Below are 27,919 nucleotides of genomic sequence, written 5' to 3'. Positions count from 1 at the left end.
CTCTGCGATTCAGGGTCACTAGAATGAATCGTCATTGAAATAATTTGCTATATTAGTGACATAGTGAGCAGACGACAGCAGTACGATATCGCATCCTTTTCTTTTTTTGGCATTGTCGTCGAGGGAGGCGACGGTCGGAGGATGAGAGCACTGCAGTAATGATGCGCTTTGTTCTGGACTGCCTGAGGACATCGAAGCCGAAGGATGCCGGGTACGATTTCTTCATCTTTACGCTTCTTGCAGTTCTATATGATGACGTCATTTGAGACTCAACATCCGGGGAATTAGGACCCAGCATTTGAGCCAATGTCGATGTAGATGCACCAACAATATGGCTAATATCGCTTATTGGTCGCATGTGCTGCTTGTTTGACTGGATCTCTTGTCAGCTCGCTGGCTTCTTTCAAAGTAAATTGCTGGTTCTGAGCGTAGGATATTAAATATAAATCCTGAATTCGTTTTTGGGCATTCGCAATGTATTGTTAACGGATCGACTCCTGGATTTGTGAGGTGTATTTTCCAACTTCTAGAGATGCATTTAGAGTCGATTATTCAAAAGAGGGACATCTTTTCAGATTCTAGAGTGCTTTTTAAGTCAATGAAGGAATCCCAAAGCGCTTTACGATGTATTCCACACTTCACAAACACCTACACGCAGATATCCCGTTGCTCTTTTTCTTTCCTTTTATTTTTTCCTTTCTTTTTTTCCTTCCCTGCTTGTTCTCTCTCTGTATCTTTTTTCTTTTTCTCTCTCTTTCTCTCTCTCTATATATCTTTTTTCTCTCTCTCTTTCTTCATGTATTTCTCTCTCTCTCTCTCTCTCTATTTTTCCTCTTTCACTCTCTATTCTCTATCTCTCTTTATCAATTTCTTACTCTCTCTTTCTTTTAATATTTCTCCTTCTCTCTCTCTTTCTCTCTATCTCTCTGTATCTTTTTTATTTTTTACTCTCCTATCTCTCTATACTCATCTATTTTTCTATCTCTCTTTCTATCTTCCTCTCTCTATATGTATATATTTCTTTCTCTACTCCACTCTCTATTTTCTATCTCTCTTCATCAATTTCTTACGCCCTCTTTCTTTTTATATTTTTCGATCTCTCTCTTTCTCTCTCTCTCTTGCTCTCTCTCTCTGTTTCTTTTTTTCTCTCCATGTCTCTCTTTCTTCATCTATTCTTCTTTCTCTCTTTCTCTCTCCCTCTCTCTCTCTCTCTCTATATATATATATCTATATATCTCACTCTCTATTTTCTATCTCTCTTTATCTATTTCTTACTCTCCCATTCTTCTTATATTTTTGTCTCTCTTTTTCTCTCTACCTCCGTCTCTCTCTCCCTCTCTCTCTCCCTCTCTCTCTCTCTCTCTCTCTCTCTCTCTCTCTCTCTCTCTCTCTCTCTCTCTCTCTATACATATATATATATATTTATATATTTCTATTTTCCCTCTTTCACTCTCTATTTTCTATCTCTGTTTATCTATTTCTTACTCTCTCTTTCTTTTTATATTTCTCCCTCTCTCTTTTGCTCTCTCTCTCTCTCTATCTTTCTCTCTATCTCTCTGTATCTTCTTTTTTCTCTCCCTGTCTCTCCTTCTTCATCTATTTTCCTTTCTCTCTTTCTCTCTCCCTCTCTATATATATTCTCTCTCTCTCTCTCTGTGTCTCTCTGTCTCCCTTTCTCGCACATTTTTTAGAAAATAATTACAAAAAATCCCAAAAAGTCATTTGTTACCTTTGTGAGATTGTTCGTGAGGTACTTGACATTTGAGTGTTCAAATAACAAAATGTCAATTACAACCCTGATCCAGTGCAAATCCGTGCTCCTAGCATCCTCTTCGTGTCCCCGGCACAGTTCAGAGGAGAAGCGGGGCCGGCAAGATGGCAGGGGGGGACGCAGCCATTATTCAATCAACCCTAATTTAAAACGTATTAGCAAAATTCCATGATGTTTTGGAATTTGTGGAAAGGAATTACTCGGAAAAAGTGTTGATAAATCGAGCTATAACTACATTTATGACGGATTGTCAAAAGACGGCAAAAGCCAACGTCATTGGATCAGTTTTTCAAGAAACGCATAAATAGATATTTTTCTTCTTTCCTTTATATTTGGTTTTATTTTTATTGTGCGGTAATCTAATTAACCTGGGACTGAGTCAGAACCTTATTGGTTGCACGTGGGCCAGGGTTTGGCCCTGTGCTGCTTGTTTGACTGGAGCTCTTGTCAGCCTGATGGCTTCTTTCAAAGTAAATTTGCTGGTTCTCAGGCCTCTGTCCGTGGACATTTATGACAGGTTGTCAAAAGACGGCAAAAGCCGACGTCATTGGATCAGTTTTTCAAGAAACGCAAAAATAGATATTTTCCTTTTGTTTTCTTTATACTTCGTTTTTTTACATCATTTGCCTCTCGTTTTATGTTTATCTTGCGGTAATCCAATTCTAAGATGTTTTTTTTTCACGTTCTGATGCTCTTTTATGATTTATGGAAAAAAATATCAGTACTTTTGCGGGGATTGGAACCGATTAGCCCATTTTCATTCAAAAAGCGTCTCTTGATACAAAAGCCCACTGCACGAAGATAGCTGGGATGGACTCCAGCACCCCCGCGACCCTACTGAGGATAAGCAGTGCAGATAATGGATGGATAGCAAAATTCCGTGAGGTTTTGGAATTTATGAAAAGGAATCACTCGGAAAAAGTGTTGACAAGTCGAGCTATCGCTACATTTTTGACGGATTGTCAAAAGACGGCAAAAGCGGACGTCATTGGATCAGTTTTTCAAGAAATGCATAAATAGACATTTTTATCCTTTCCTTTATAGTTCGTTTTATGTTTATTTTGCGGTAATCTAATTAACCTGGGACTGAGTCAGAACCTTATTGGTTGCACGTGGGCCAGGATTTGGCCCTGTGCTGCTTGTTTGACTGGAGCTCTTGTCAGCCTGCTGGCTTCTTTCAAAGTAAATTGCTGGTTCTCAGGCCTCTGTCCGTGGACATTTATGACGGGTTGTCAAAAGACGGCAAAAGCCGACGTCATTGGATCAGTTTTTCAAGAAACGCAAAAATAGATATTTTTATTATTTTCTTTATATTCCGTTTTTTTACATCATTTGCCACTCGTTTTATGTTTACTGTGCGGTAATCTAATTCTGAGATGTATTTGTTTCACGTTCTGATGCTCTTTTATAATTTATGGAAAAAAATATCAGTACTTTTGCGGGGATTGGAACCGATTAGCCCATTTTCATTCAAAATGCGTTTCTTGATACAAAAGCCCACTGCACGAAGATAGCTGGGATGGACTCCAGCACCCCCGCGACCCTACTGAGGATAAGCGGTGCAGATAATGGATGGATAGCAAAATTCCGTGAGGTTTTGGAATTTGTGGAAAGGAATCACTCGGAAAAAGTGTTGACAAGTCGAGCTATCGCTACATTTTTGACGGATTGTCAAAAGACGGCAAAAGCGGACGTCATTGGATCAGTTTTTCAAGAAATGCATAAATAGACATTTTTATTCTTTCCTTTATACTTGGTTTTATGTTTATTTTGCGGTAATCTAATTAACCTGGGACTGAGTCAGAACCTTATTGGTTGCATGTGGGCCAGGATTTGGCCCTGTGCTGCTTGTGTGACAGGACCTCTTGTCAGCTCGCTGGCTTCTTTCAAAGTAAATTGCTGGTTCTCAGGCCTCAGTCCGTGGACATTTATGACGGGTTGTCAAAAGACGGCAAAAGCGGACGTCATTGGATCAGTTTTTCAAGAAACTCATAAATAGATATTTTCATTTTTTCCTTTATACTTCGTTTTTTTTACATAATTTCCCTCTCGTTTTATGTTTATTGTGCTGTAATCTAATTCTAAGATGTATTTTTTTCACGTTCTGAAGCTCTTTTATGATTTATGGAAAAAAATATCAGTACTTATGCGGGGATTGGAACCGATTAGCCCATTTTCATTCAAAAAGCGTCTCTTGATACAAAAGCCCACTGCATGAAGATAGCTGGGATGGGCTCCAGCACCCTCGCGACCCTACTGAGGATAAGCGGTACAGATAATGGATGGATAGCAAAATTCCGTGAGGTTTTGGAATTTGTGGAAAGGAATCACTCGGAAAAAGCATTGATAAATCGAGGCATTGCTACATTTATGACGGATTGTCAAAAGACGGCAAAAGCGGACGTCATTGGATCAGTTTTTCAAGAAATGCATAAATAGACATTTTTATCCTTTCCTTTATAGTTCGTTTTATGTTTATTGTGCTAAGATGTATTTGTTTCACGTTCTGATGCTCTATAATATCTGTACTTTTGCGGGGAATGGTACCAATTAGCCCATTTTCATTCAAAATGCGTCTCTACTTACAAAGTTTTCAGGTTACTAAGCTACTCCCAGTAGGGAAGTAGAGGTACCACCGTACCCCCTCGGTATTATTTTTCTGAATGGCGTGTAAATAAAGCCGAAGACTGCAGTAGGCTGGGGATGGAGGGAGAAAGACCACGCCCACTCCTCCATCCCCCCAGTCTGACTCACCCCTCTCCCCCGCCCGGCATTCCGAGATGGAGCTAAGCTCCGCCTCCTCTGCGGCGTAGCGTCCGCCAGCAATGGAGGATCCGGCAGCGCAACGGGATAAATTAGAGGACGGAGGGCGCGACGGAGGCAAGGCCGACTGGAAAAACGAACGCTCCCTTTCCTCGCTCCTCAAACATTCTTGTCTCCTGTGCTGGTCGTCTCCCAGGGAAACGGACGTCGTGGAAACGGATGAGAGGATCCTCGGCAAGTCGGCCCAGATCAGAGTAAGAAGACCGCAGCACCTCGCACTGGTGTGTGTGCGTGCCTGTGTTTGTTCTGTGGGTTTACCCCGTCGGTCACGTTTGCCCGTCTCGATAATGTCCAATTCCACCATCGCTTCATCTCCCATGATCCTTTCGTATCATGCCATGTCAAGTCGAGTCAAGTCATGTTTATTTGAGACACCCTTAATCACATAGAGTCTCAAAGGGCTGCACAGATCAAAGACTATTGCAAACTACAGACTATTATGACACCCTCCCCTGATCTAAAACCGACATGAGGGCAAATAATACACATATTATCAACATAAAATATAAGTTATTCATATGCTATAGAATCAAAGTGTGTTTTAAGCTTAGATTGAAACATTTCCACTGAGGTTGCCCGAATGGAGAACCTCAGGATCTCTTCTTGGCTCTTGGGATCCCGAGTAGACCAGCATTTTCAGAGCGAAGGCTCCGGACCGGAACACAGGGTTGGGTAGGGTTACTTTAATTGGATTACTTTCAATTACTTTTGGATGACTCCGATACCAAATATGCTAATAAAAGACAAAAGAAACTAAATATGAATAAAATGATGACTCACAACACGTGGTAAGCTTTCTCTCCTGGCTTTGATCCCTTTGATCTCCGGCAAAACTAACACAAGATGCGACCAGGGTTGGGTAGGGTTACTTTAACTTGATTACTTTCAATGACTTTTGGATGACTCCGATACCAAATATGCTAATAAAAGACAAAAGAAACTAAATATGAATAAAATGATGACTCACAACACGTGGTAAGCTTTCTCTCCTGGCTTTGATCCCTTTGATCTCCGGCAAAACTAACACAAGATGCGACCAGGGTTGGGTAGGGTTACTTTAACTTGATTACTTTCAATGACTTTTGGATGACTCCAATACCAAATATGCTAATGAAAGACAAAAGAAACTAAATATGAATACAATGATGACTCACAACACGTGGTAAGCTTTCTCTCCTGGCTTTGATCTCTTTGATCTCCGGCCAAACGAACATAAAATGCAACAGAAACAAAATGAAATTCAATCCAAACAGCTTGCCAACATCATTTTTGCCGTTCCATGTATTCCGTTACTCCCCAAGCCTGCACAAAATTTAGTCATTTTATTCATATTTAGTTTCTTTTGTCTTTTATTAGCATATTTGGTATTGGAGTAATCCAAAAGTAATTGAAAGTAATCCAGTTAAAGTAACCCTACCCAACCCTGCTGGAACATAGGGGGAAATTAAATGCTGAAAAGAAGGGGGCCTAGTACTGAACCCTGAGGAACACTACAGGTCAATATTCAGAGCAGATTTTCAGAACAAGTCACGGCATTTAGATGGACCAATAACTAGCATTTCGGTCTTTTCAGAGTTAAGGCGCAAAAAGTTGAGTGACATCCATTCTTTTATCTCAGTGAGGCAGGCCTCCAAATTTCCACAATTTAGTGTGGCAGATTCCTCCATCGGAAGATGTAGTTGAGTGTCATCTGCGTAGCAATGGAAACTGATATTATACATGTGAATCATATCACCTCATGGAAGCATGTAAATGCTGAAAAGAAGGGGGCCAAGTACTGAACCCTGTGGAACACCACAGGTAACATTAAAGGGCTCAGATGTCATTTCACCGTATTTAACACAATGCGGCCTATCTGAGAGGTAGGATCTGAACCTACCTGAGAGACCAATCCATTTTTCCAACCGTGGTAGTAAGATATTATGGTCCACAGTGTCCATTGCCAGTAGAAGATCATTGGTTACTTTAATCAGTGCTGTCTCAGTAGAGTGATCAGCCCTGAATCCTGATTTTATAGACTCAAAAAGATTGTTCTCCGATATAAAATCACTCAGCTACTGTGCCACAACTTTGGCTTTGTTATTATAATTTCTTAAAATTCCCTCTTAATACCATGTAGTCAAATTTTGGGTGGTAAATCGATTATTTCAACCGATATTTCAAAATAAAGAGCCAGGTTTATTTATTTAATATCAATAATGGAATGCTGGTCTCGTAGTGATCCCAAGAGCCAAGAAGAAATCCGCAGGTTCCCTTATGAGATTCGATCTGCAATCTCAGTTTTGGTAAAAAATGGCCAATTCTCGTTTTAAACAAGTACATGTTTTTTTTTAATGTATATTCTGGAGACGGATTCCGTTTCGTGCGTAAAAATAGAGTGCTAAATAACATCTATTGTACCGGTCATCAATGAGCTGTTTAACAAACATCATTCATTTCCTGCAGTTTAAAAAACTCTATTTTATGTATATTCGTACATTTGTATTAAGCATATATATTTTGTTGTCAAATACTTAAAGGGACAGTGTGTATTATTCAGCACCTCCTCGTGGTAAACTAGACTTAAATCAATGAAAAAAACAATATTGATTTATATACAAAGCAAAAATACTGCGTTCTTAAAAATTACTTGTATGTCAAGAAATATTACAAAACATGAGGCCTACCTGGAGGGAGCAGCCATCTTGCTGCTATGGGTACCCCCAAAATCAAAGTTCTTGGGAAAGGTCGGGCAAAAAAATGGTGCAGTTTTGTCACTTTGAGTATCTGTAGTTTGTATTGTTCTCTGTGCTTTTAAGCACTCGATTTCGGTTGAACTACACAATACAGTAAAATGCACACTGTCCTTTTATAATCATTTGGTCACCTCATTCCATTCGAGCTGTTAAAAAAACTTCATCAATCCAAACCCTAATTAAGATTTTCAGTTGCGCCTACATTTACTCTTCCTCATCTTCACTTCTTAGCGAATTGCTTTAAATGTAAAAAAATGAGCCCCTTGTTTTTCTCCCCGTTTGTAGGAGCTTGAGAATGCGGTGACGGTGGAGAGTTTGGAACTGCAGGAGCAGCAGTCGGACCGCAAGGAGCTGGAGGAAACCCTGGTCAAATTAGAGACCCACAAAGAAAAACTGATCCAGCAAATAAAAGCCACCCGGCAGCTCTGTTATGAAGAGAGTCAACAGGTGATCGCTCTCCTCAGGTGTAGTTCCAACAGCTTTTAGGTCCGCTGTTATTAAACCTACACTGAAACGACCCAACTTTGATCCAGAAAGCTTATGTAATTATAGACCTGTGTCAAACCTACCGTTTCTTAAAAAAGTACTTGAAAAAATTGTGCGGCAGCTGAATGATTTTACCTGTGGTGTTCCGCAGGGTTCAGTACTCGGCCCCCTTCTTTTCAGCATTTACATGCTTCCATGAGGTGATATTATTCGCAAGTATAATATCAGTTTCCATTGCTACGCAGATGACACTTTGCAGTAGTCTTTGATCTGGGTAGCCCTTTGAGACTCTTTGTGATTAAGGAAAGAGAAATGGCTGCGCCCACGGTCCGGTGTTCACTGGACGCGGGAGGCAAGTCAGTCTTGTACTCGGGTTGTGCTCCGAACGCGGAAGTGGATCTTCCGTAGCGAGCGATGGCGGTGTCAGGGACGGAAAAAACGGGTCGGTAGCCGGGACTGGGAGAGCAAGGCGTGGTCGGGGTCGGAAGGGAGTCGTAGGCCAGAAGAGGAGAGTAGACGTAGTCGGGGACAAAACGAGTCGAAGCTGGAGACAGACGGGAGCAAAAACAGGACAGGTGGGGGTCGAAAAGGCTTGCCTAGTGTTCACTGAGGTTCGCAGACGGACTGACAACAGGGGATGGACAGGACTTAGTTCAAATACTGACCGGGAGCCAATCAGAACCCGCGGCAGTTGGCGCTAAAGGAGCGGGCACAGCTGAGTCACATCAGTAATCATGACACCTTCCTAGTATAAAAGTAATAGTCAGCTATATTGACAATGCATTTATGAAACCATACAGGAGGCATGTCTAATGTCTAGCCCGGGGGCCAGTTACGGCCCATGATCAAACATTTAATGGTCCGCTGCCTCTGTCCTAAGATAAATGATATGTGGCCCGCCATTACCCTAGCATGGCGGCGCAGTGGTTAGCGGGTGTGCAGCACAGTTCTGAGGTCATGAGATTGAACCTCCTACGTGGAGTTTGCATGTTCGCACCGTGATTGCGTGGGTTTCCTCCGGGCACTCCGATTTCCTCCCACATTCCAAAAACATTCATTTTAGGTGAATTGGACGGTCCAAATTGTCCCTAGGTGTGACTGAGCGAGCGAATTGTATGTCCCTGTGTGCCCTGCGATTGGCTGGCAACCAGTCCAAGGTGTCCCCTGCCCACTGCCCGAAGATAGCTGGGATGGGCTCCAGCACCCCCGCGACCCTACTGTTGATAAGTGGTGCAGATAATGGATGGATGGATGGCCCGCCATTAAGGTTGACCGCAGTATAAAATAGTTTTCTACCAAAGAAATTTCACCATTTCAGCAGATGATGGTAGCAGCCCTTTGGCCACTTTGCCTTTGGTTTTCGGTGAGAATTTTAGCCCGCCCCATTTCCAACATGGCGACTGTAAATAAAAAAATGAAAGTTGACTGTGAGGGTCGTGAAACTTTGAGTATTTCTTTCACCAAGATCAAAAACAAACGTCTGCTTAATTTGCCAAGAGACTGTGGCTGTTTTGAAATAGTATCAAGAGCTGACTACAAAAAGCTAACTGGAAACGAACGCTGTGAAAAGGTAAAGCAACTGGAAGCTGCTTTAACAGTGCAGCAACACTTGATCCTCAAGCACTGTACACCTTTCACGGAGGGTGAATTTATTGAAGACTGTTCAAAGAACGCCAGGCTAAATTGTCTCAGCTTACCAAATCCGTCCCGCTTTCAGAAAAGTTTAGACACCCTTGCCCTACAGCCTTGTTCTGTACCTCACATTGCCCGTAATATTCTGTTTCTGCTAAACTGCCCAGCTCCAGCGCTCGGATTTTGAACAAAAAGCTGTTGAAGTTTCGTGTAAAATCTTCATCATAATACTCAATATCCATCATTGTCCTTCCCAGATTCTGTCCCTGCAGGCCGAGGAGGTTAAGAGGGAGAGCCAGGTGGAGGAGTATGAGCGAGAACTTGCCAGGGCCAGATGGAGACTGAGGAAACTCAAAGAGGAGGTGAAACTGGCCAAGAGGAAGATGGAGGAGGCCGGAGAGAGGAACTATCCTCTCCAGGACTCCATTAGACAGTCCTATGAAGAAATCCTGCAGGTACAACAGACAATACAGTATATTGTTGTATTCCGTATATTATGTAGGACTGGGAGAGCAAGGCGTGGTCGGGGTCAGAAGCGAGTCGTAGGCCAGAACGGGAGAGTAGACGTAGTCGGGGACAAGAAGAGGTCGTAAACCGGGACGGGAGAGTAGACGTGGTCAGGATCAAAACGGGTCGAAGCTGGAGACGGACGGGAGCAAAAAACAGACGGACTGACAACAGGGGATTGACAGGACTGAGTTCAAATACTGACCGGTCTAACACCTTGCTATGATCTCAAGTATCGGGTATCGTTTCCGTCTATCGGTCCTGTTTGATATTTAACTCCAGTCTCCAGGGTCTGGTGTCGATCCTGTCTGTCCCGTCCTGTCCATTTTCTGGAAATGGAGGTTTCAAATAGTCATTATATCAGCTCTGCTGATACCTAATGTTAATTTTGTTGAATGAGGTGATCGATGCACCCTTAAAATTGACATTTTTTGTCCTGGTACTGACTCTACTGTCAGGACCGGAACGGAACTTTACCACAAATTTTATTGAAGGAAAGTGTCACAAGCCAGAAACGGAGACAGGACCCAGTAGTGTTCGTTTACTCAGTTTTATTGATAAAGAGAGAGAGCAGGGATTGCTTCCACAATTCGATGATCGACGGGCAAGGGTAGCAGGTGGCAGGAACGCGGAAGTGGCACTTCCGTGTCGAGCGAGGATAATCGTAGGCAGCAGGGATACTGGTCGATACCCGGGACGGGAGAGCAAGGGCGGTATCGAGTCCAGAAAAGAGGCAACAGGTATCAGGCAGGAAACAGGGCAAAACAGGTCGATTGTCGGGGTGGAAGAGCAGGGCAGAAACGGGTCCAGAAACCGGTCGGCAACAGGTATCAGGCAGGAGAAGACAGGGCAGGAAAATGTCGGAAGGTATGGAGCTTGCCTAGCTGGGAGCATAGGTTCGCAAACGGTCCGACAGCTTCTTCTTGGAAGCCGGGGGTTTCAAAAGAGTCTTTGAACCGAACAGCGCTCCGGTGTTCGCTGGAGGAGGGAGCGATTTGAGCGATGGCGGTGTAAGGGGCGGAAAAACTGGTCGGTCGCCGGGACTGGAAGAGCAAGACGAGGTCGGAGTTGGAAACGAGTCGTAAGCCAGAACGGGAGAGTAGACGTAGTCGGGGACAAAGAAAGGGTCGTAAGCCGGGACGGGAGAGCAGACGTGGTCAGAATCAAAACAGGTTGTAGCTGGAGACAAATGGGAGCAAAAACGGGACAGGCGGGAGTCAGGGTCGAAAAAGGCTTGCCTAGCATATACAGAGATTTGACAAAAAGAGGGACTGGCAAAAAGAATGTGACAGGACTGGGTTTAAATAGATAAATAACTGAGCAATAGGGATAGTGAAACTTTGTAAACACAATGCATCTCTGTGAGAAGAAACGCTAGCTCTCGAGCAGCTTGGAACGTGGGAGTCAGGGCCATCTTGATGAACCAGCTAGCAGGCCTCATAGCGGCCTTCAAGTTGTAGCTTTTGAATCAGAGGCACATCCCTTGGTGCCTGAGAACTTATTCTCCTGACCTTGTTTGCGAAATTGTAAAACCACACACTTATTGAGCATACTATAAAAATGAAGATGTAAGAGTATAATAGTATACAAAAATACAAGACTATAAGAAGCATATTTAAACATAATTTCCCTTACACTTACAGTGTTCTCGTTTGCCCGCGTCCCTGCATCCTAGACGCATCATTTTTGCTGGGGACGCACTGTCTCAAATCAACGTGCGTCCCCGGGACGCAACTTTTTGGACACAAAACTGTCATTATTACCCGATTACATTTTTTTTAAACAAAGATTTACCGCAATCCAAACTTTTCGTCAGGCAGTTCCGCCATTGTTGTTTTGGTCTCGCGGTTCGAGTTTTTGTCTGCACGCCGATCTCGAGTTGTGTGGTGAAAAGTCCGTCTCGCTTTAGAGAACCGGCTTTTTCGGCTCAACTCGTCATAGTGAGCCGGTTCTCAAACGGCTCACTTGCTTTGATGCATTATATTACGAATGATGATGTTGTATAAAGAAGTTAAGAAAAAAAGGGAGTATAAAAGAAGAAAATGAAAAAAAAGACAGGTTTGTGGTTATCCCTTTAATCGGTATATTACAAACCAATAATTTAATGCAGAAAATGAATTCATAATTTGATGATTAAAACTGAACGAATGTATAGATTTTTATTATATATTTGTCACCAATTTACTATTTCATCCTCGATAACACTAAATTTTGGGAACCCATAGATCTCTGTTGGGACCAATGTTCCCTGTCATTTTCCTTACGGGTCTGAGCGTTCACACAAAGTCGGTGAGCAACGCTTGAAACAACAGTGAGCAACCATAATCCATAGTGTGGCAAGATAATTAATGATCAAACATGTCCAAAACTTGACATCAAGTTACATTTTGCTGAGTTTCCGGCAATGCAAAATGATTTTTCTCTTTTGAATGAATTGACTCATGTACGATGGCCTACAAACGTCGTTTGTTCTTACAATTCTTTCACAAGATATCCATTTCTTTTGATTTCCTGATATATTTTGTCGCATAATACTGTAATATTTTTGGGGGTTTATTTAGTCGGCTGTAAGATACAGAACTGTATTTAATCACATTTTTTTAGTGGAAGTACAATGTTGGTAACAATATTCGCTTGATATAATTAGAAATTATTTAAATGCAACACAAACTTTTTCTTCTTTTTTCCGTGTTTTTTTCCACTTTTTAAAAAATTCCTTTAAAAAAATCTCCTTGTGTTTATTTTTTCCGAGCTTTTTTCTTTTTGTTCTCTATTTACCCTTTTCCTACATTTCTTTCTTTTATTTTTTTTCTGGCTTTTTTCTAAATTTTTCGTTCTTTTTTCTCTTCCTTTTGTTTCTTTTTTTCTCAGCTTTTTCACTACTTTTTCATTTTGGTATTTTTTTTTCTTTTTTGTTCTATTCCCCCCTTCCTTTAAGTGCATCATTTCAACTAATATTTGGTCATGTTGGGATGAAAGAAGCAAAAACAACCCAAAGAGCCATTTAGACCCAAAAGAGCCGGTTCCTTTTAGTGAGGCGAGCCGAAGAAGCCGGTTCTCGACAAACTCTACTAACTTTACTCAACTGCGTTCTCCTTCGACTCGACTTCAAAATACTGCATTTAGGACACAACGTCAGGGGAACCTGTGTATTTTTACCTTCATGCACTGTAACTTTGACTTAAGTCGCTTCTTAATTAGTAATTTTGAGCCCTGATTTTTGTGCGCTGGCTAGATTTTCTTGTGCGCTGAGAATGTGCGAGCAGTGCGCAATTATGCGAGCAGTGCGCAATTGTGCAAGCGCGCAGCTTAGAGGGAACACTGGTTGGGACCCATAGATTTTTGAGCATGCGAGTCCCCAAGACTCACCACTTTTCAGAGGTCAAATGAACACTGCACTTATAGTTTGGTGCGCCTTGTGTATGAAAAAATATGAGTCGAAATACAATTCAACCACAAAAGAGACAGGTATTTGTCATAAGGTTTTTCTGTTTGGTTCTGAACGCCGCATTTTGTAACAAGACCGAAAACCTGGCCCTGTTCCCACCCGTGCAGGAGGAGCACACCCTTTATTCGGTGTCAGGTGGCGCTGTGACGCCAGAAAGCCAGCTGGACGATTCCACGTCTCCTGCCGACACCACCGAAGATGAGCCGCTTCCGATGCGACCGTGGGGGCGGAGCCAATCACTGCCGGCTTATGCCGACCTCATCATGGTAAGTCCGCCCTGGTTTTTTAAAGATCTTCTCGAAATCTTTTGTGTTCCGAGTTTTCACAAATTGCAAAAAGATTTACGATGAAAGTTATATACTGTCACAATCACAGAAACCAGAGGTAAGGTCTTGAGCCCAAGCCGATTCTATCCCCAACCTGAATTTTAACCCAAATCTGCTCTAAAATATCAATCATTACGTTCGGGTTGGGCCAGGCTTCTCTCTCGCCTCCAAACTCTTGTAATGTCAATTCAAAGAACTTGTTCCTGTGTATTATTCACCCGTCATTGATATTTTCTGTCTCTCTGCACCTCTCTCTCTCTTAAAGTGCCACACTAGATTCTCGAGGATGTACGCCTGCTGTGGTTTATAACCCAATTTTTAGAAAAATCACTCAATAATAGTAAATTTTAGGTTAAAGTAACCTATGTAGACATAGATTTAGAATGAATGTAAATGTTTCTATCTATCTATCTATCTCTCTATCTACCCTGGTCATATCCCTCGAGAGGGGTGACCGACAGCAAAAACACATACAAAAATAAAGAAAAAGAAAAGAAAAGAAAAAAATAAGAAGGGAAAAAGTAGCAAAAAAAGCACACCATTTTTTTTTTTACCCAAATGCCCAAACACCCAAACAAGTTAAGCACCTCGGCACCCAAGTGTAACCATGTATAATATGTATTTGCAACTGTATATTTTTGTAATGTATTTATTTTAGAAACTTATTCTTATTTTGTATGAGCGAATGAGAAAGAAGGGGCGGGGCAAACGCGGGCTGACTGGAAGTGGAGTAAAGGTGAGACGTGTTTGTGGACGCCGCCGACAATAGTGGATATATATTTTTCCCACCCTTACCTTTGGAAATATACACTTTTTTCCTTGGATTACTTTCAACGGGCACCTGGACTCTGCAGGTCTGCATCAAACCTTAAGTACCGGTATCATTTTCTGTTCATTTTGCCGGCTGTGATTTTTGGACTTAATCTGGTATTGGTTAATTTCGTGTCGATTGTGGTTCTGCATATGTATACATAACTGCGTACGATTCTTGTTCAAAGATGTAGGAATGTCAAGACTTGATTTTATGAACAAGTTTATTGAAAAACTTCTGAAGTTTAAACCGGAGGAGTTACATTGCGTCATAAGCTTGGCTTCTGGCAAGGGTTTTGATGTAAGTTTTGTAACGGCGGCTCTTTATCAAGAGTTTTGGAATCGCTTTGAGGGGGTGAGGCCCCAGTTTTCTGGATTTACAGTTGAGAAGCTGACTCATAATGCTAGCAAGATAGTCATTGTCAGAATGTTTAATGAAGTGGTGAATGCTGATGACATCTGTTATTGGTTGAGTAGATATTGCTCGATTAAAGGCCAGGCTATGAAGGTTAAGTTAAGTACCGGTATCATTTTCCGTTCAATTTGCCGGCTATGTCTTTTAAACTTTATCAGGATTGGGTTAAGTTCGAGTTTGAATTGCGTTTTCCCGATGTGGGCGCATGCGGCTAATATACAGGTGCGGCTTGTGTGTGTAATAAATCGGTTTTCCTCCCGAATTGCGGTGGGTGCGGTTTATAATCTGGTGCGCTCTATAGTCTGGAATTTACGGTAAATGTTAAATGTTTCTACGGTTTTATTTAACTTAGCTTTCGTTACAAAAGACAGGATTTTTATATACATTTTCTCTCCTCTTGACGAGTACTCACCAACAAAATATGACATTTCGGATTTGCCCTGTGCTCGGTCCTGTGCTCGGCTTTAATACCCGAGGACCTGGGTCGGATCTGTCTGGATTTTATTGGCCCGATCTTATGTCTGATTTAAACACCTTCTTCTGTGTATTTGTTTGCTACAGGTAGCCAACAGCGCCCCCTTCTGCAATAATTTGGCAGATACCAGAGAAGAGGTGGATGACAGTAGCAGTAGCTCACCAAAGGTGAATTTCCTCAACATGACATTCCAGCATGAAAATACTACAGTAACATTCGGGATTTTTCCGATGTTTTCTAGATGGACGGATCAAATCTGGAAGATGATCCAGAAGAGGGCGATATTTGCGAGGAAGAAACGGGAATGAAGCAAGAGTCGCTCCTGAACAAACTGGACTTCTATCGCGCTGACCCTTTTGGCCGTAGGTTTCCAACTGTTGAGTGACTTTATCGATGACATCACGTTTTCTGTTTTGTCTTATCTGCAGACGATCTTTTCAACGAAGACCTGTTTCCAAAAACGGACTCGTCAGGTAAGCATTTCTAGACATTTATCATTGTTCTTTTTTTAAACTAGACGGGAACGAAAACTGGAGAGAAGACTAAACAGGACAAAAATAGACAGGAACGAAACTGGAAACCGATATGAAACAGGAGAAAAATAAACGGGAATAATACCGGAAGACAGGAAGCTAGAAACCGAAGAGATCGATACCAATTGCCCGAGTTGATATCGGACAGGTGGGGTCGATACTGGACAGGAGAGACAGACAGGATTGATAATGAAACAATGTATCGAAAATAAACAGGACAAACTAGACGGGAACGAAAAGTGGAGAGAAAACTAAACAGGACAAAAATAGATGGGAACGAAAATGGAAACCGATATTAAACAGGACAAAAATAAACGGGAACAATACCGGACAGGAAATGCCAACAGGAAACAGGACTGAGTCAGGATCAGGACCCAAACGCATGACGCTACTCACACATGCCTTTTATTTGTACGGGAATTGGGGAGTCATGCACATTAGGCAGCCGGTCTGGCGTGAAATGATAGGAATCTAGAAACCGAGGAGATCGATACCAATTGCCTGAGTAGATATCGGACCGATGGGGTCGCTACTGGACAGGACGGGACAGACAGGATGGATAATGAAACAGGATATCGAAAATAAACAGGACAAACTAGACGGGAACGAAAAGTGGAGAGAAGACTGAACAGGACAAAAATAGACGGGAATGAAACTGGAAACTGCTATGAAACAGGACAAAAATGAACGAGAATAATACCGGACAGGAAATGCCAACAGGAAACAGGACTGAGTCAGGATCAGGACACAAACGCATGACGTTACTCACACATGACTTTTATTTTTACGGGAAATGGGGAGTCATGCACGTTAGGCAGCCGGTCTGGTGTGGAATGATAGGAAGCTAGAAACCGAGGAGATCGATACCAATTGCCTGAGTAGATATCGGACCGATGGGGTCGCTACTGGACAGGACGGGACAGACAGGATAGATAATGAAACAGGATATCGAAAATAAACAGGACAAACTAGACTGGAACGAAAACTGGAGAGAAAATAAACAAGACAAAAATAGACGGGAATGAAACTGAAAACCGATATTAAACAGGACAAAAATTAGAAGGGAACGAAACTGGAAACCGATATTAAACAGGACAAAAATGAACGGGAACAATACCGGACAGGAAATGCCAACAGGAAACAGGACTGAGTCAGAACTCACGTCTTGCGGGGCAGAGGTTCGTTCACGGACTGAAAAAGGAAAAATGAGAGCTTAAATAGACGGAAAGCCTATCTGTCAATGAGCCGCAGCTGGCGCCACACGGGCGGGGCCAATTGGGCGCCATGGCAACCGTGACAGAATGTCCCTTCTTCACTTTACTAAGCAGGAGTCATCAACCGTTTTGAAATGTACTTACTTGTTACTGATTAGCACAAAAAACTGATAGGCCTTTCTAAAATAACTATCACCAGGTTGTAATTATTAAAGTAGAATAGGCTCAGTCAACCGCTCAACCACCCTCCTTGAAGAAGGGCAAAGGGTGCTCTATAAGAATTGATCATGTATTTACAGAATGTGATCAGTGATTTCTAAAGCCAGTTGGAAATCAAATTTCCTTGAAAATCACAATCACTGATAAGCCCTTTCTTTTTTTCCTTCTTTCTTTCTTTCTTTCTTTTTTTTTCTTTCTTTCTCTTTCGTTCTTTCTACTTTCTTTCTTTCGTTCTTTCTACTTTCTTTCTTTGTTTCTCTTTACTTTCTTTCTTTTTCTTTCTTTCTATCTTTCGTTCTTTCTTTCGTCCTTTTTTTCTTTCTATCTTTCGTTCTTTCTATCGTTCTTTTTTTCTTTCTTTCGGTCTTTGGGTCTTTCGGTCTTTCTTTCTTCCTTCTTTTCTTTCTTTCTTTCTTTTCTTCCTTCCATCTTTTCTTGCTTTCTTTCTTTTTTTTTGTTCTGTCCTCCTTTTCTTCATTCGTTGTTTTGATCTGTCCTCCTTTTGTTCATTCGTTCTTTTGATTTGTCTTTCTTTCTGTCTTACTTTCCGTCTCTCTTTCTGTCTTTCTCTCTGTCTTTCTTTCTGTCTTACTTTCTGTCTTTCTTTCTTTCTGTCCTCATTTTTTTCTTTCTTTCTTTCTTTTGGTCTTTCGGTCTTTCTTTCTTCCTTCTTTTCTTTCTTTCTTTCTTTTCTTCTTTTCTTCCTTCCTTCTTTTCTTGCTTTCTTTCATTTTTTTTGTTCTGTCCTCCTTTTGTTCATTCGTTCTTTTGATCTGTCCTCCTTTTGTTCATTCGTTCTTTTGATTTGTCCTCCTTTCTGTCTTACTTTCCGTCTCTCTTTCTGTCTTTCTCTCTGTCTTTCTGTCTGTCTTACTTTCTGTCTTTCTTTCTTTCTTTCCTCATTTTTTTTCTTTCTTTCTTTCTTTCTTTCTTTCTTTCTTTCTTTCTTTCTTTCTTTCTTTCGGTCTTTCTTTCGGTCTTTCTTTCTTCCTTCTTTTCTTCCTTCTTTTCTTTTTTTCTTTCTTTCTTTCTTTCTTTCTTTTCTTCCTTCCTTCTTTTCTTGCTTTCTTTCATTTTTTTTGTTCTGTCCTCCTTTTGTTCATTCATTCTTTTGATTTGTCCTCCTTTCTGTCTTACTTTCTGTCTCTCTTTCTGTCTTTCTATCTGTCTTACTTTCTGTCTTTCTTTCTTTCTTTCTTCCTTCTTTTCTTTCTTTCTTTCTTTCTTTTCTTCTTTTCTTTTTTTCTTTCTCCCTTCTTTTCTTGCTTTCTTTCGTTCTGTCCTCCTTTTCTTTCTGTCTTTCATCTATCTATCTACCTATCTCTATCCAAACCATCTTGTAATCGAGACGCCGTGTCATTTTTCAGACGGCTTCACGTCCGACCCTTTCAAAGGCAGCGATCCCTTCGCGGCGGACGTTTTGTTCCCGCAGCCGAACGGGAGCGGAGACGGAGGAGCGCCCCCCGCCCTCGAAGACCCCGACGAGAGTCTATCGTGCGCCGAAAACAAAGCTTCCACCGGGACGCAATGTTTCGAGGCCGAGTTCCCGGACGAAGACAGCGACATCGAGATCAGCTACGGTCCAGAGGACGTGGCCGGCGCGGCCGAAGCCGACCTGGGATTCAAGCCCATCCAGAGTTCCTCCGAGGAGCTCGCCCCCGATCCAGTCTCGGGCTGGCGTTCCCAGGGTCGGTATTCGGTAGAATCGGATCCCAACGGGTATGAACTGGACCTCGGTGCCGTGTCCCCGCCGTCGGACGTAGAAGAGCAAAGTCTCGGATCTCTGGCAGGAGAGTTCAACAACGAGGCCACGGGAAATGTGGAGCAGGGTAAGCGGTCAAAAACCGTTCCTGTCGCAATTCTGACTTCTGTTCAGGGACTCGGGCAGGGGTGTCCAAGATCTAGATTCGGTCTTTAGGTTTTAAGTTTTGGTTTGCGTTTCCAGTCCTTGGCGATCAGTTTCGCCGCTTGTTAGCTCGTCTTTGTAGCATTTTCTTTTGACTCGCCAAGGACTAGTGAAAAAGAGCTGCTGTGCCGTTAAAACAGCTTCCGGTTGCTTGACCTTTTCACAGCGTTTTTTTCCAGTGAGCTTCTTGTAGTCAGCATGTTTTCTGCCTCTTGATATGATATTCTTTTAAAACAGCCACATGTCACAAGCCAGAGACAGGGACAGGACCCAATAGCGTTCGTTTGACTCAGTTTTATTGAAAAAGAGAGCAGTGCTTGCTTCCATGATCCGACCATCGTCGGGCACGGGTAGCTGATGGCAGGAACGCGGAAGTGGCTCTTCCGTGTCGAGCGGGGATAGTCGTGGGTGGCAGGAAAGCTGGTCGGTAGCCGGGACAGGGGAGCAAGGGCAGTAATCGAGTCCGGAAAAAAGGTCGGCAACGAGTATCAGGCAGAAAACAGGGCTATACAGGTCGATGGCCGGGACGGAAGAGCAGGGCATAAACAGTTCCAGAAACAGGTCGGCAACAGGTAATCAGGCAGGAGAAAAGAGAGCAGGAGATTGTCGGAGGGTACGGTGCTTGCCTAGCAAAAGTGTAGGTTTGCAGGACGGTCTGGGTTTAAAAAGTGGCAAGGAGCCAAGCAGCGACCAGGGCTGTTGGCGCCAACGAGGCAGTCGCAGGTGCCCCAAATCAGTAATCATGACACCACAGTCTCCTGGCTTATGGGAAGACGCAGTTGTTTCGAAATTTAGTGAAAAAATACTACTGATTGCAGCAACCCTCACAGTCAACTTTCCTTTTTTTTATTGCCTGTCGCCCTGTCAGAAATGGGGTAGGCTAGATTTCTCACAGAAATCCAAGGGCAAGGTGGCCATGGGCGTACTGCCATCACCTGGTGAAATGGTGAAAATTTTTCATGAACATTACCTTTGGGCCACATATTATTACATTTTTACTAGCAGGGTTGGGTTAGGGTTACTTTAACTTGATTACTTTCAATTACTTTTGGATTACTCCAATACCAAATATGCTAATAAAAGACAAAAGAAACTAAATATAAATAAAATGACTCAATTTTGTCCAGGCTTGGGGAGTAACGGGACACATTCTTTTGTCTTTTATTAGCAGCCAGGAGAGAAAGCTTACCACATGTTGTGAGTCATAATTTTATTCATATTTAGTTTATTTTGTCTTTTATTAGCACATTTGGTATTGGAGTAATCAAAAGTCATTGAAAGTAATCCAGTTAAAGTAACCCTACCCAACCCTGGTCGCTTTTGATGTTAGTTTTGCCGGAGATCAAAGAGATCAAAGCCAGGAGAGAAAGCTTACCACGTGTTGTGAGTCATCATTTGATTCATATTTAGTTTCAATTGTCTTTTATTAGCATATTTGGTATTGGAGTCATCCAAAAGTAATTGAAAGTAATCCAGTTAAAGTAACCCTACCCAACCCTGGTCGCATTTTATGATCGTTTTGTCGGAGATCCAAGAGATCAAAGCCAGGAGAGAAAGCTTACCACGTGTTGTGAGTCATCATTTTAGTCATATTGAGTTTCTTTTGTCTTTTATTAGCATATTTGGTATTGGAGTCATCCAAAAGTCATTGAAAGTAATCCAGTTAAACTAACCCTACCCAAACTTGGTCGTTTTTTCTGTTAGTTTTGCCGTAGATCAAAGAGATCAAAGCCAGGAGAGAAAGCTTACCACGTGTTGTGAGTCATCATTTTAGTCATATTGAGTTTCTTTTGTCTTTTATTAGCATATTGGGTATTGGAGTCATCCAAAAGTAATTGAAAGTAACTTTCTCCACATAATAATATTTTTTATTTTTTCCGCAACGGCATTCTCTGTCAAAATGAAATATTGACATTGCAGTAAACAATGTACCAATTGTACTACATGAACTGTGGATCTCTGCTCTACCTGTACAGTTATCAGAAGTTTTGTTCTACTTCTACTACTCCATCTGTAGTACAACTAGGAATAGAGGTAATATCATGCACAAAAATCTAGGCCGGCCCCCCTGCGGGTATCACAATCCGACCCAGTCCATCATGATGGGTTGGAAATTGGGCCATAAACCACAGTAGCTGTACATCCTTAAGAATCTAGTGCAACACTAACAGAGAGAGGCAGAGAGTCAAGGAAGAACAATGACAGGTGGATAAGAAACAGGGACAGGAACGATTTCTTTAAATCGGCATCGCAATTGTTTAGTGACAGTGTCTCATCTCATCTCATTAGCTGCACCGCTTATCCTCAGTAGGGTCACGGGGGTGCTGGAGCCCATCCCAGCATTCATCGGGCAGTGGGCAGGGGACACCCTGAACTGGTTGCCAGCCAATCACAGTGTGTGTTTACTTCATTTTTTTAGTTTAGTATCCACGCATCGTTTTAACTAGTTTGGTCTCCTTCCGTTGACTTCTGCTCTGTAGATCCTCTTCAACATTCGTTCCTCATCCATCCTCTCCGTGTGTCCAAACCAATTGAGTACTCTCTTATCCACACGCTTGCTCAGTTCCGCTACTACTCCAGTTCTGACTCTCACAATTTCATTTCTCAATCTATCCAATCTTGTCACTCCTAACATACTCCTCATCTCAAAAACATTGAATTTCCTTCTCAAATCTGCGTTCAGGCTCCAAGTCTCTGCACCATACAACACAGTCGGCACCATCACACTCTCACACAGTCCCCTCTTAACATCCATACTCATACTTTTGTTGCTCATCTCTCCTTAGAGCACCCAAAACCTTGCTTCCCGGATTCACTCTGTGCAATACCTTACACTCCATTCCAACAACTGCAGCCAAATCACAACCCAAGTAGCTAAAGCTTTCAACTTCTTACAGCACCTGTCCATGCAACCTTTTTTCTACCGCCATGCCCACTCCACCACGTGAACATTTTATCACCTTACTCTTCCCAACATTCACACATAACTTTCACCTATCACACACTCGTCCAAACTCCGTGACTGACCTTCTCAAGGTTTCCTCAGAATCAGCCACAAGCGCTATGTCATCTGCAAACAACAACTGACTTACCTGCCACCAATGTTCCCTCTAAGCTGCGCGCGTGCGCAATCGCACACTGCCTCCACATTCTCAGCTCACAAGAAAATCTAGCCAGCTCACAAAAATCAGGGCTCGAAATTGCTGATTAAGAAGCCAATTAAGTCAAAGTTACAGTGCATGAAGGTAAAAATACACAGTCAGTAGAGTTTTTCGAGAACCGGCTTCTTCGGCTCGACTCACTAAAGAGAACCGGCTCTTTCGGGTCCCAAACGGCTCTTCAGGTTGTTTTTGCTTCTTCAATCCCTACACGACCAAATATTATGTAAAATTGTGCACAAAATGACTTAAAGGAAAGGGGGGAAATAGAACAAAAAGAAAAAATACCAAAACGAAAAAGTAGTGAAAAGCTGAGAAAAAAAGAAACAAAAGGAAGAGAAAAAAGACGGAAAAATTCAGAAAAAAGCCAGAAAAAAGGAAAAGAAAGAAACAAAAGAAAAAAAAGTAAATAGAGAACAAAAAGAAAAAGTAACAGCTAGGAAAAAGAAGCGCAAGAGAAAGAGAGCTGTAGGTTGAAACAGGTCCACTTGATGTTGCCAAAGCCAGGTGCCTCTCACAAACGCTGCACTTGTATTTCTCTCTCTCTAATTTCTCTTTCTCTCTCTTCCTCCATGTTCTCTATCTCTCTCTGTTCCTTTTTGTCTCTTTCTCGCTCTTTTCTTCCTTCCTTCTTTTCTTGCTTTCTTTCATTTTTTTTTGTTCTGTCCTCCTTTTCTTCATTCGTTCTTTTGATCTGTCCTCCTTTTGTTCATTCGTTCTTTTGATTTGTCCTCCTTTCTGTCTTACTTTCCGTCTCTCTTTCTGTCTTTCTCTCTGTCTTTCTGTCTTTCTGTCTGTCTTACTTTCTGTCTTTCTTTCTTTCTTTCTTTCTGTTTTCATTTTTTTCTTTCTTTCTTTCTTTCTTTTTTTCTTTCTTTTTTTCTCCCATCTTTTCTTGCTTTCTTTCGTTCTGTCCTCCTTTTCTTTCTTTCTTTCTGTCTTTCATCTATCTATCTACCTATCTCTCTCTCTCTCTCTCTCTCTATCCAAACCATCTTGTAATCGAGACGCGGTTTCGTTTTTCAGACGGCTTCACGTCTGACCCTTTCAAAGGCAACCTTATTTTGCGCTCTCTTTTCCTTTACTCTCTTTCTCTCTCTCTCTTGCTTTCTTCTCTCTCTCCTTCTCTCCTCTTTTTCTCTTTCTATTTCTCTTTGGATTTCATTCTTTCACTTTCTTTCCCCCTCTCTCACTATTTCTGTTTTTATCCTTTGTTTCTCACACTCTCTCTCTCTTTCTCTTTTTTGTCTCACCCTCTCTACCTTTCTCTCCCTATCTTTCTCTTATTTCTTTCTCTCTTTTTTTCTTTCTCTCTAATCTACTAAACCGGCCCCCGAGAGAATGTTTGTTCTATTGTGTGGCCCCCGAGCTTAAATGAGTTTGACACCCCTGCATTACACCATCCATGTACTCATTCTCTGTCTCTGTTTTAAAGAGTCATTTTATTTGCATATGGTATGGTTTTAACTGAGAACTGAAGAGTTGAGTACTCCGGTTCAATCATTTTCTTCTTTTCTAGTGGTGTCCACTGCTGCCCAGTTTGATAAGAAACTGCTATTAAGAACTTCTGATACTAAAACAGATGCCATTATAACTCTAACACTAATCTGAGATCTTTATTTCCTTTCAGCTGAAGTTTTTGATGATGAGGCGTTTTTAGCTGGTCTGGACGGTACAAGCAAGAAAGTCAAAACTCAGTTAAGTGACGGTCAACCCGGAGAAGAAACAGATTGGAGGAGTGACATCCGAGAAGAACAAGGAAACCCTTTGACTCCTCAAAACACCATCGACTCTCAGAGCAACCTGAACCTTGACTACGAAATAACAAGTCAGTCATCCTTTGACCCGTACGGCTTCAAGCTCAGTCCAGAACACTCTAGCCTTACCCTTTTAGACCCCGATGACGCTGAGTTAAGCCCAGTTCCTAGTGATCAAGATCTTGCTTTTGATGATGAGCAGACCTCTCCTCAACCAGATCCACAGAGCTTTTATCCCTATGACTATGAAGTTCCATCTTCACAAGACTGTGATCCATATGGCTTTAAGCTCAGCCTTGAAAAAGAGAATCAAGAGGTGCCAGAATCCTGTTGCCATGATAACTCGGAAGACTTGACTCAGTTTTACAATGAGGACCAAGAAGAACCTTTCAACTACAGCAATCGAGAAGTTATCGAATCCCTTACCCATGAAAATCAAGAAGTCCTTGATCCTGGTAGCAACAATCACCAAGAACTTGTAGATGTGTTTCAAAGCGGGAACCATGAAGTGTTGAAATTATCACCTCTGGTCAGTAAAGTTAAGTCCTTAAGCATAGGAAATCAAGAAGTCCTGAACATCTGCAGTCCTGAAAACCAAGAAGTCGTCGAACAGTATTGCTTTGTAAGTGAAAAGGACGTGGAGCAGTATGAAAGTGATAACCAGGAAGTGCTGGAATTTCATAGCCATGGAAATCTGGAACAGCTTGATCTCTCCTGTGTGGAAAATCAGGAAGTGTTGGATTTAGACAGCTACGGCAATCAAGAAGTGGTTGAAAACCAGGAAGTGCCAGTTTCAGGAAGCCTGGAGAAGCAGGAACTGAAGAATCCCAGTAGCAATCTATGTGAGGAATTGTTGGACTTGGATGGTCATAAAAACCAGGAAGTGCTGGACTTGGTCAACGATGAGCTTTCTACTGAAACCAACAACAATCGGTGCGTCCCCAAACCAGAGTCTGACATGAGTCCCCCCAACAGTTCAGACAGTGATCTGGCTACAGAAGACCTGCTAGGATCGGAACCCTTTATGGGCCACAACATCATGTCCATCCACCAAACTTGCAACACATCAGATGATCCTTCTAGTCGCAGCATTCTGGAGGGAGATCTTGGTTCCGTGTTCCGGGCCGGCGGATACATTGGCTGTCCCGACGTAGCTGACGACCTGGAACCTTTGCGCCATAGACGGGTCAAAACTGTAGTGGAGCAACCCATCAGACCGGTCAGACCTCCCCGGCCTTCACTCAGGGTAACTTCTTGCATATCATTGACTATGTTTACATGCAGGGAATAGATAGATAGATAGATAGATAGATACTTTATTCATCCCCGTAGGGAAAGTCACACTTCCAGCAGTCTACCCCGTTGTTTATTAACAGATTGACATGATGCCCCAGGAGTGGATGACGCCACACGCCAGTCCAAAAGTTCGACATCCCTGCGGCAGATGGAAATCTTTTTCTTTGTGTCCAGGGATACACCACCTCGTGTTAGCGAGTCCGTCTCCTCTCCGATTCCCGTAGGCTTTCGTGTCTCTGTATAGCGACGCTGAAGCCGAATTGCTCCGGGTAGCTCCGGGTGGCTACACGTTAGCGTCCGGAATGCTAAACGTGAGCCACGTTTCCGCAAAACACAGCAAGTGCGCTCCCAGTGCGCTTCGATGTTTTCCACCAGCACTCGTTGATCTCATTTGGTAGTGAGCTCGCATTTACCATGATTACGGATGGTACCGAAGACTTATAACGCCGCTAGCCGCTTAGCTAGCCCCGGTTCTTCCTCCACGATAGGCCCCTTCATCATGCCGGCGCGAGAATTCTTCAGGGCAAGGAGTTGATTCCTTGAATAAACGCATTTTTGTGCGCTAAAACCCATGTCCATAGGATAGAAGTAATCCATAGTGTAGTTGTCAAATAGTCCGACTGGGACCGGAGGTCAGATTTCAGACCTATTTGATTGAACCGCTTGCATGCCAGGAGATAAAGGAAAGAACTGACGTACAAGGCGTTTTCAAATACACCTGAATATAAGGCGCATCAACCGAAAAAAGTATTTCGTGATGTATTTAAGGCGGATGGAATTAAATGGACGGAGCTAAGGTTGCATGGAAAATAAATATGTCACGAACCAGGACAGGAAACAGGAATGGAGAACCCAATCGCGTAACGTACTCACAGTTTATTAGGGAGAGGAAGAATGCGCGCACGATCGATCCAGGGATCAATGGTTGCGGAAGTGGATTGAAATCCAAACAAAAGAGTTGTGAAAATCAAACAGATCAGGCCAAAAATAAAACAGGACCAACACAGGCAAATTCACAGAACTAGGCATTTCACACAGGAGTCTTGCAGACAACTAACGGCTCAAAGGACCGTGTTTAAGTACTCCCAGTGAGCAATCAGTCAACGCGTTTCAGCCGGTGTCCATGGGCGGGGCCAATTGGGCGCCGTGGCAACCGTGACAGAACCTGGCGCCACACGGCTGGGATCAATTGGGCACCATGGTAACCATGACAAAACAAATATATTTGAATTAAATTATATTAAGTAATTTCATAATACATAAATTAACATTATGATATCTGATTTCCACACTAAAATTAATTCCACCTATTATCTGTACCGCTTCTCCTCAGTAGGGTCACGGGTGTGCTGGAGTCCATCCCAGCTATCTTCGAGCAATTGAACAAAGAGTTGAACAAATCGGTTCTTTCTTCTGTGCCAAATTATAATCGTGTGGAGAAGACAAGGGGGTTTCAGCGTTGTCCCATATTATAACCCATGCAGATGAAATGTTCACGCCCCATGACCAAGCCGCTGCCGATTGTTCCGCACTGTCGTCCATGCAAATTTCCCAACCCTGATTTGAAAAATGGGAGAAGGGTTGATAGGCCATCGTCCTCCAGACAGAATGGTGCCAGGCACATACTCCAACACCCCAGGCGAGTTGATAAGTCATTGTTATCTGCACAGAATGGAAGAAAAGGCACATTCCAGCGCAAAGCGCGGTTTACGACCCCCTTCTGCCAGAGTTCGCACTCAAAGGCTGAAGTCAGATTTAGGGCAAGTATATGAGTATAAGTACGATAAAACAGTGTATAAAATGGAAATGTCACAGAAGAACCAACCAACACGCACGAGGCTTCTTAGCGAGTAAGCCGGAGTTTCCGTTTATGAACCGTCTTAAGTCCCACAGCGCTAATCGGAACTTTGGCGAGAATCCATTTTTGATCAGATTATAGCCTGCATGTAAACTATTGATCAATCGCCGCATTGTATTTATGCACCACAATATTGACCAATGTATGCTGTGCTTGTTTCAGGCAAAGGAAAAGACTGGGTCCCCGACTCAGGGAATAGACCTGAAATGATCTGTGGATAATCAACACTGAAGGGTCAACCAAATTCAAGAGGAGAGAAAATATTAGAAAATGAAGGTTGAAAAAATGTCTGACCTACTTTATAGTACAGTATGTCAAAAAAGTGAGTACACTCCTTACATTTCTGCAGGGATTTCATTATTATGTTTTATGGAACATCACTGAAGAAACATCAATTTGACATAATGGAAATAAGTATGTCAACAAACATGGCTTACTGGAACGATATCCTGTGGTCTGATGAGACAAAGGCTCAGATATAGAATAGAATAGAATAGAATAGAATAGAATAGAATAGAATAGAATATACCTTTATTGTCATTGCTACAAA

At 42.4% G+C, this 27,919-nt stretch overlaps 1 protein-coding gene across 4 annotated transcripts; it reads left to right on the top strand.

The window, feature by feature from the left end:
* Positions 1–27,874, top strand: LOC148376736 (uncharacterized). 4 transcript variants are annotated; one of them, XM_088320375.1, is made up of 11 exons: positions 1–211; positions 4,731–4,788; positions 7,615–7,776; positions 9,705–9,902; positions 13,510–13,668; positions 15,515–15,595; positions 15,670–15,790; positions 15,857–15,901; positions 18,762–19,223; positions 24,089–25,461; positions 27,532–27,874. In XM_088320375.1, exons 1-11 carry the CDS (start codon positions 159–161, stop codon positions 27,577–27,579), a joined length of 2,760 nt encoding a protein of 919 aa, XP_088176501.1. In that variant the 5' UTR covers positions 1–158; the 3' UTR covers positions 27,580–27,874. The 4 variants fall into 4 exon arrangements, with proteins under 4 accessions (XP_088176501.1, XP_088176500.1, XP_088176498.1 ...); XM_088320374.1 differs by having other exon boundaries at positions 4,731–4,815; XM_088320372.1 differs by lacking the exon at positions 1–211 and having other exon boundaries at positions 4,527–4,815.
* The last annotated feature ends 45 nt before the right edge of the window (positions 27,875–27,919 follow it).

The sequence above is a fragment of the Urocampus carinirostris genome, chromosome 1 (assembly GCF_059441175.1).
Source record: "Urocampus carinirostris isolate Australia breed hairy pipefish chromosome 1, RoL_Ucar_1.0, whole genome shotgun sequence".
Classification (NCBI taxonomy): Eukaryota; Metazoa; Chordata; class Actinopteri; order Syngnathiformes; family Syngnathidae; genus Urocampus; species Urocampus carinirostris.
This window is presented reverse-complemented; position numbering and strand designations above follow the sequence as displayed.

What these genes read in the sequence shown, in the direction of transcription:
- LOC148376736 (XM_088320372.1), top strand. Translation starts at nt 4,597, where the DNA reads ATGGAGGATCCGGCAGCGCAACGGGATAAATTAGAGGACGGAGGGCGC. An exon ending in GACCGCAGCACCTCGCACTG is followed by an intron (nt 4,816 to 7,614) that starts GTGTGTGTGCGT and finishes CCCCGTTTGTAG; the next exon opens with GAGCTTGAGAATGCGGTGAC. An exon ending in CTTATGCCGACCTCATCATG is followed by an intron (nt 13,669 to 15,514) that starts GTAAGTCCGCCC and finishes TGTTTGCTACAG; the next exon opens with GTAGCCAACAGCGCCCCCTT.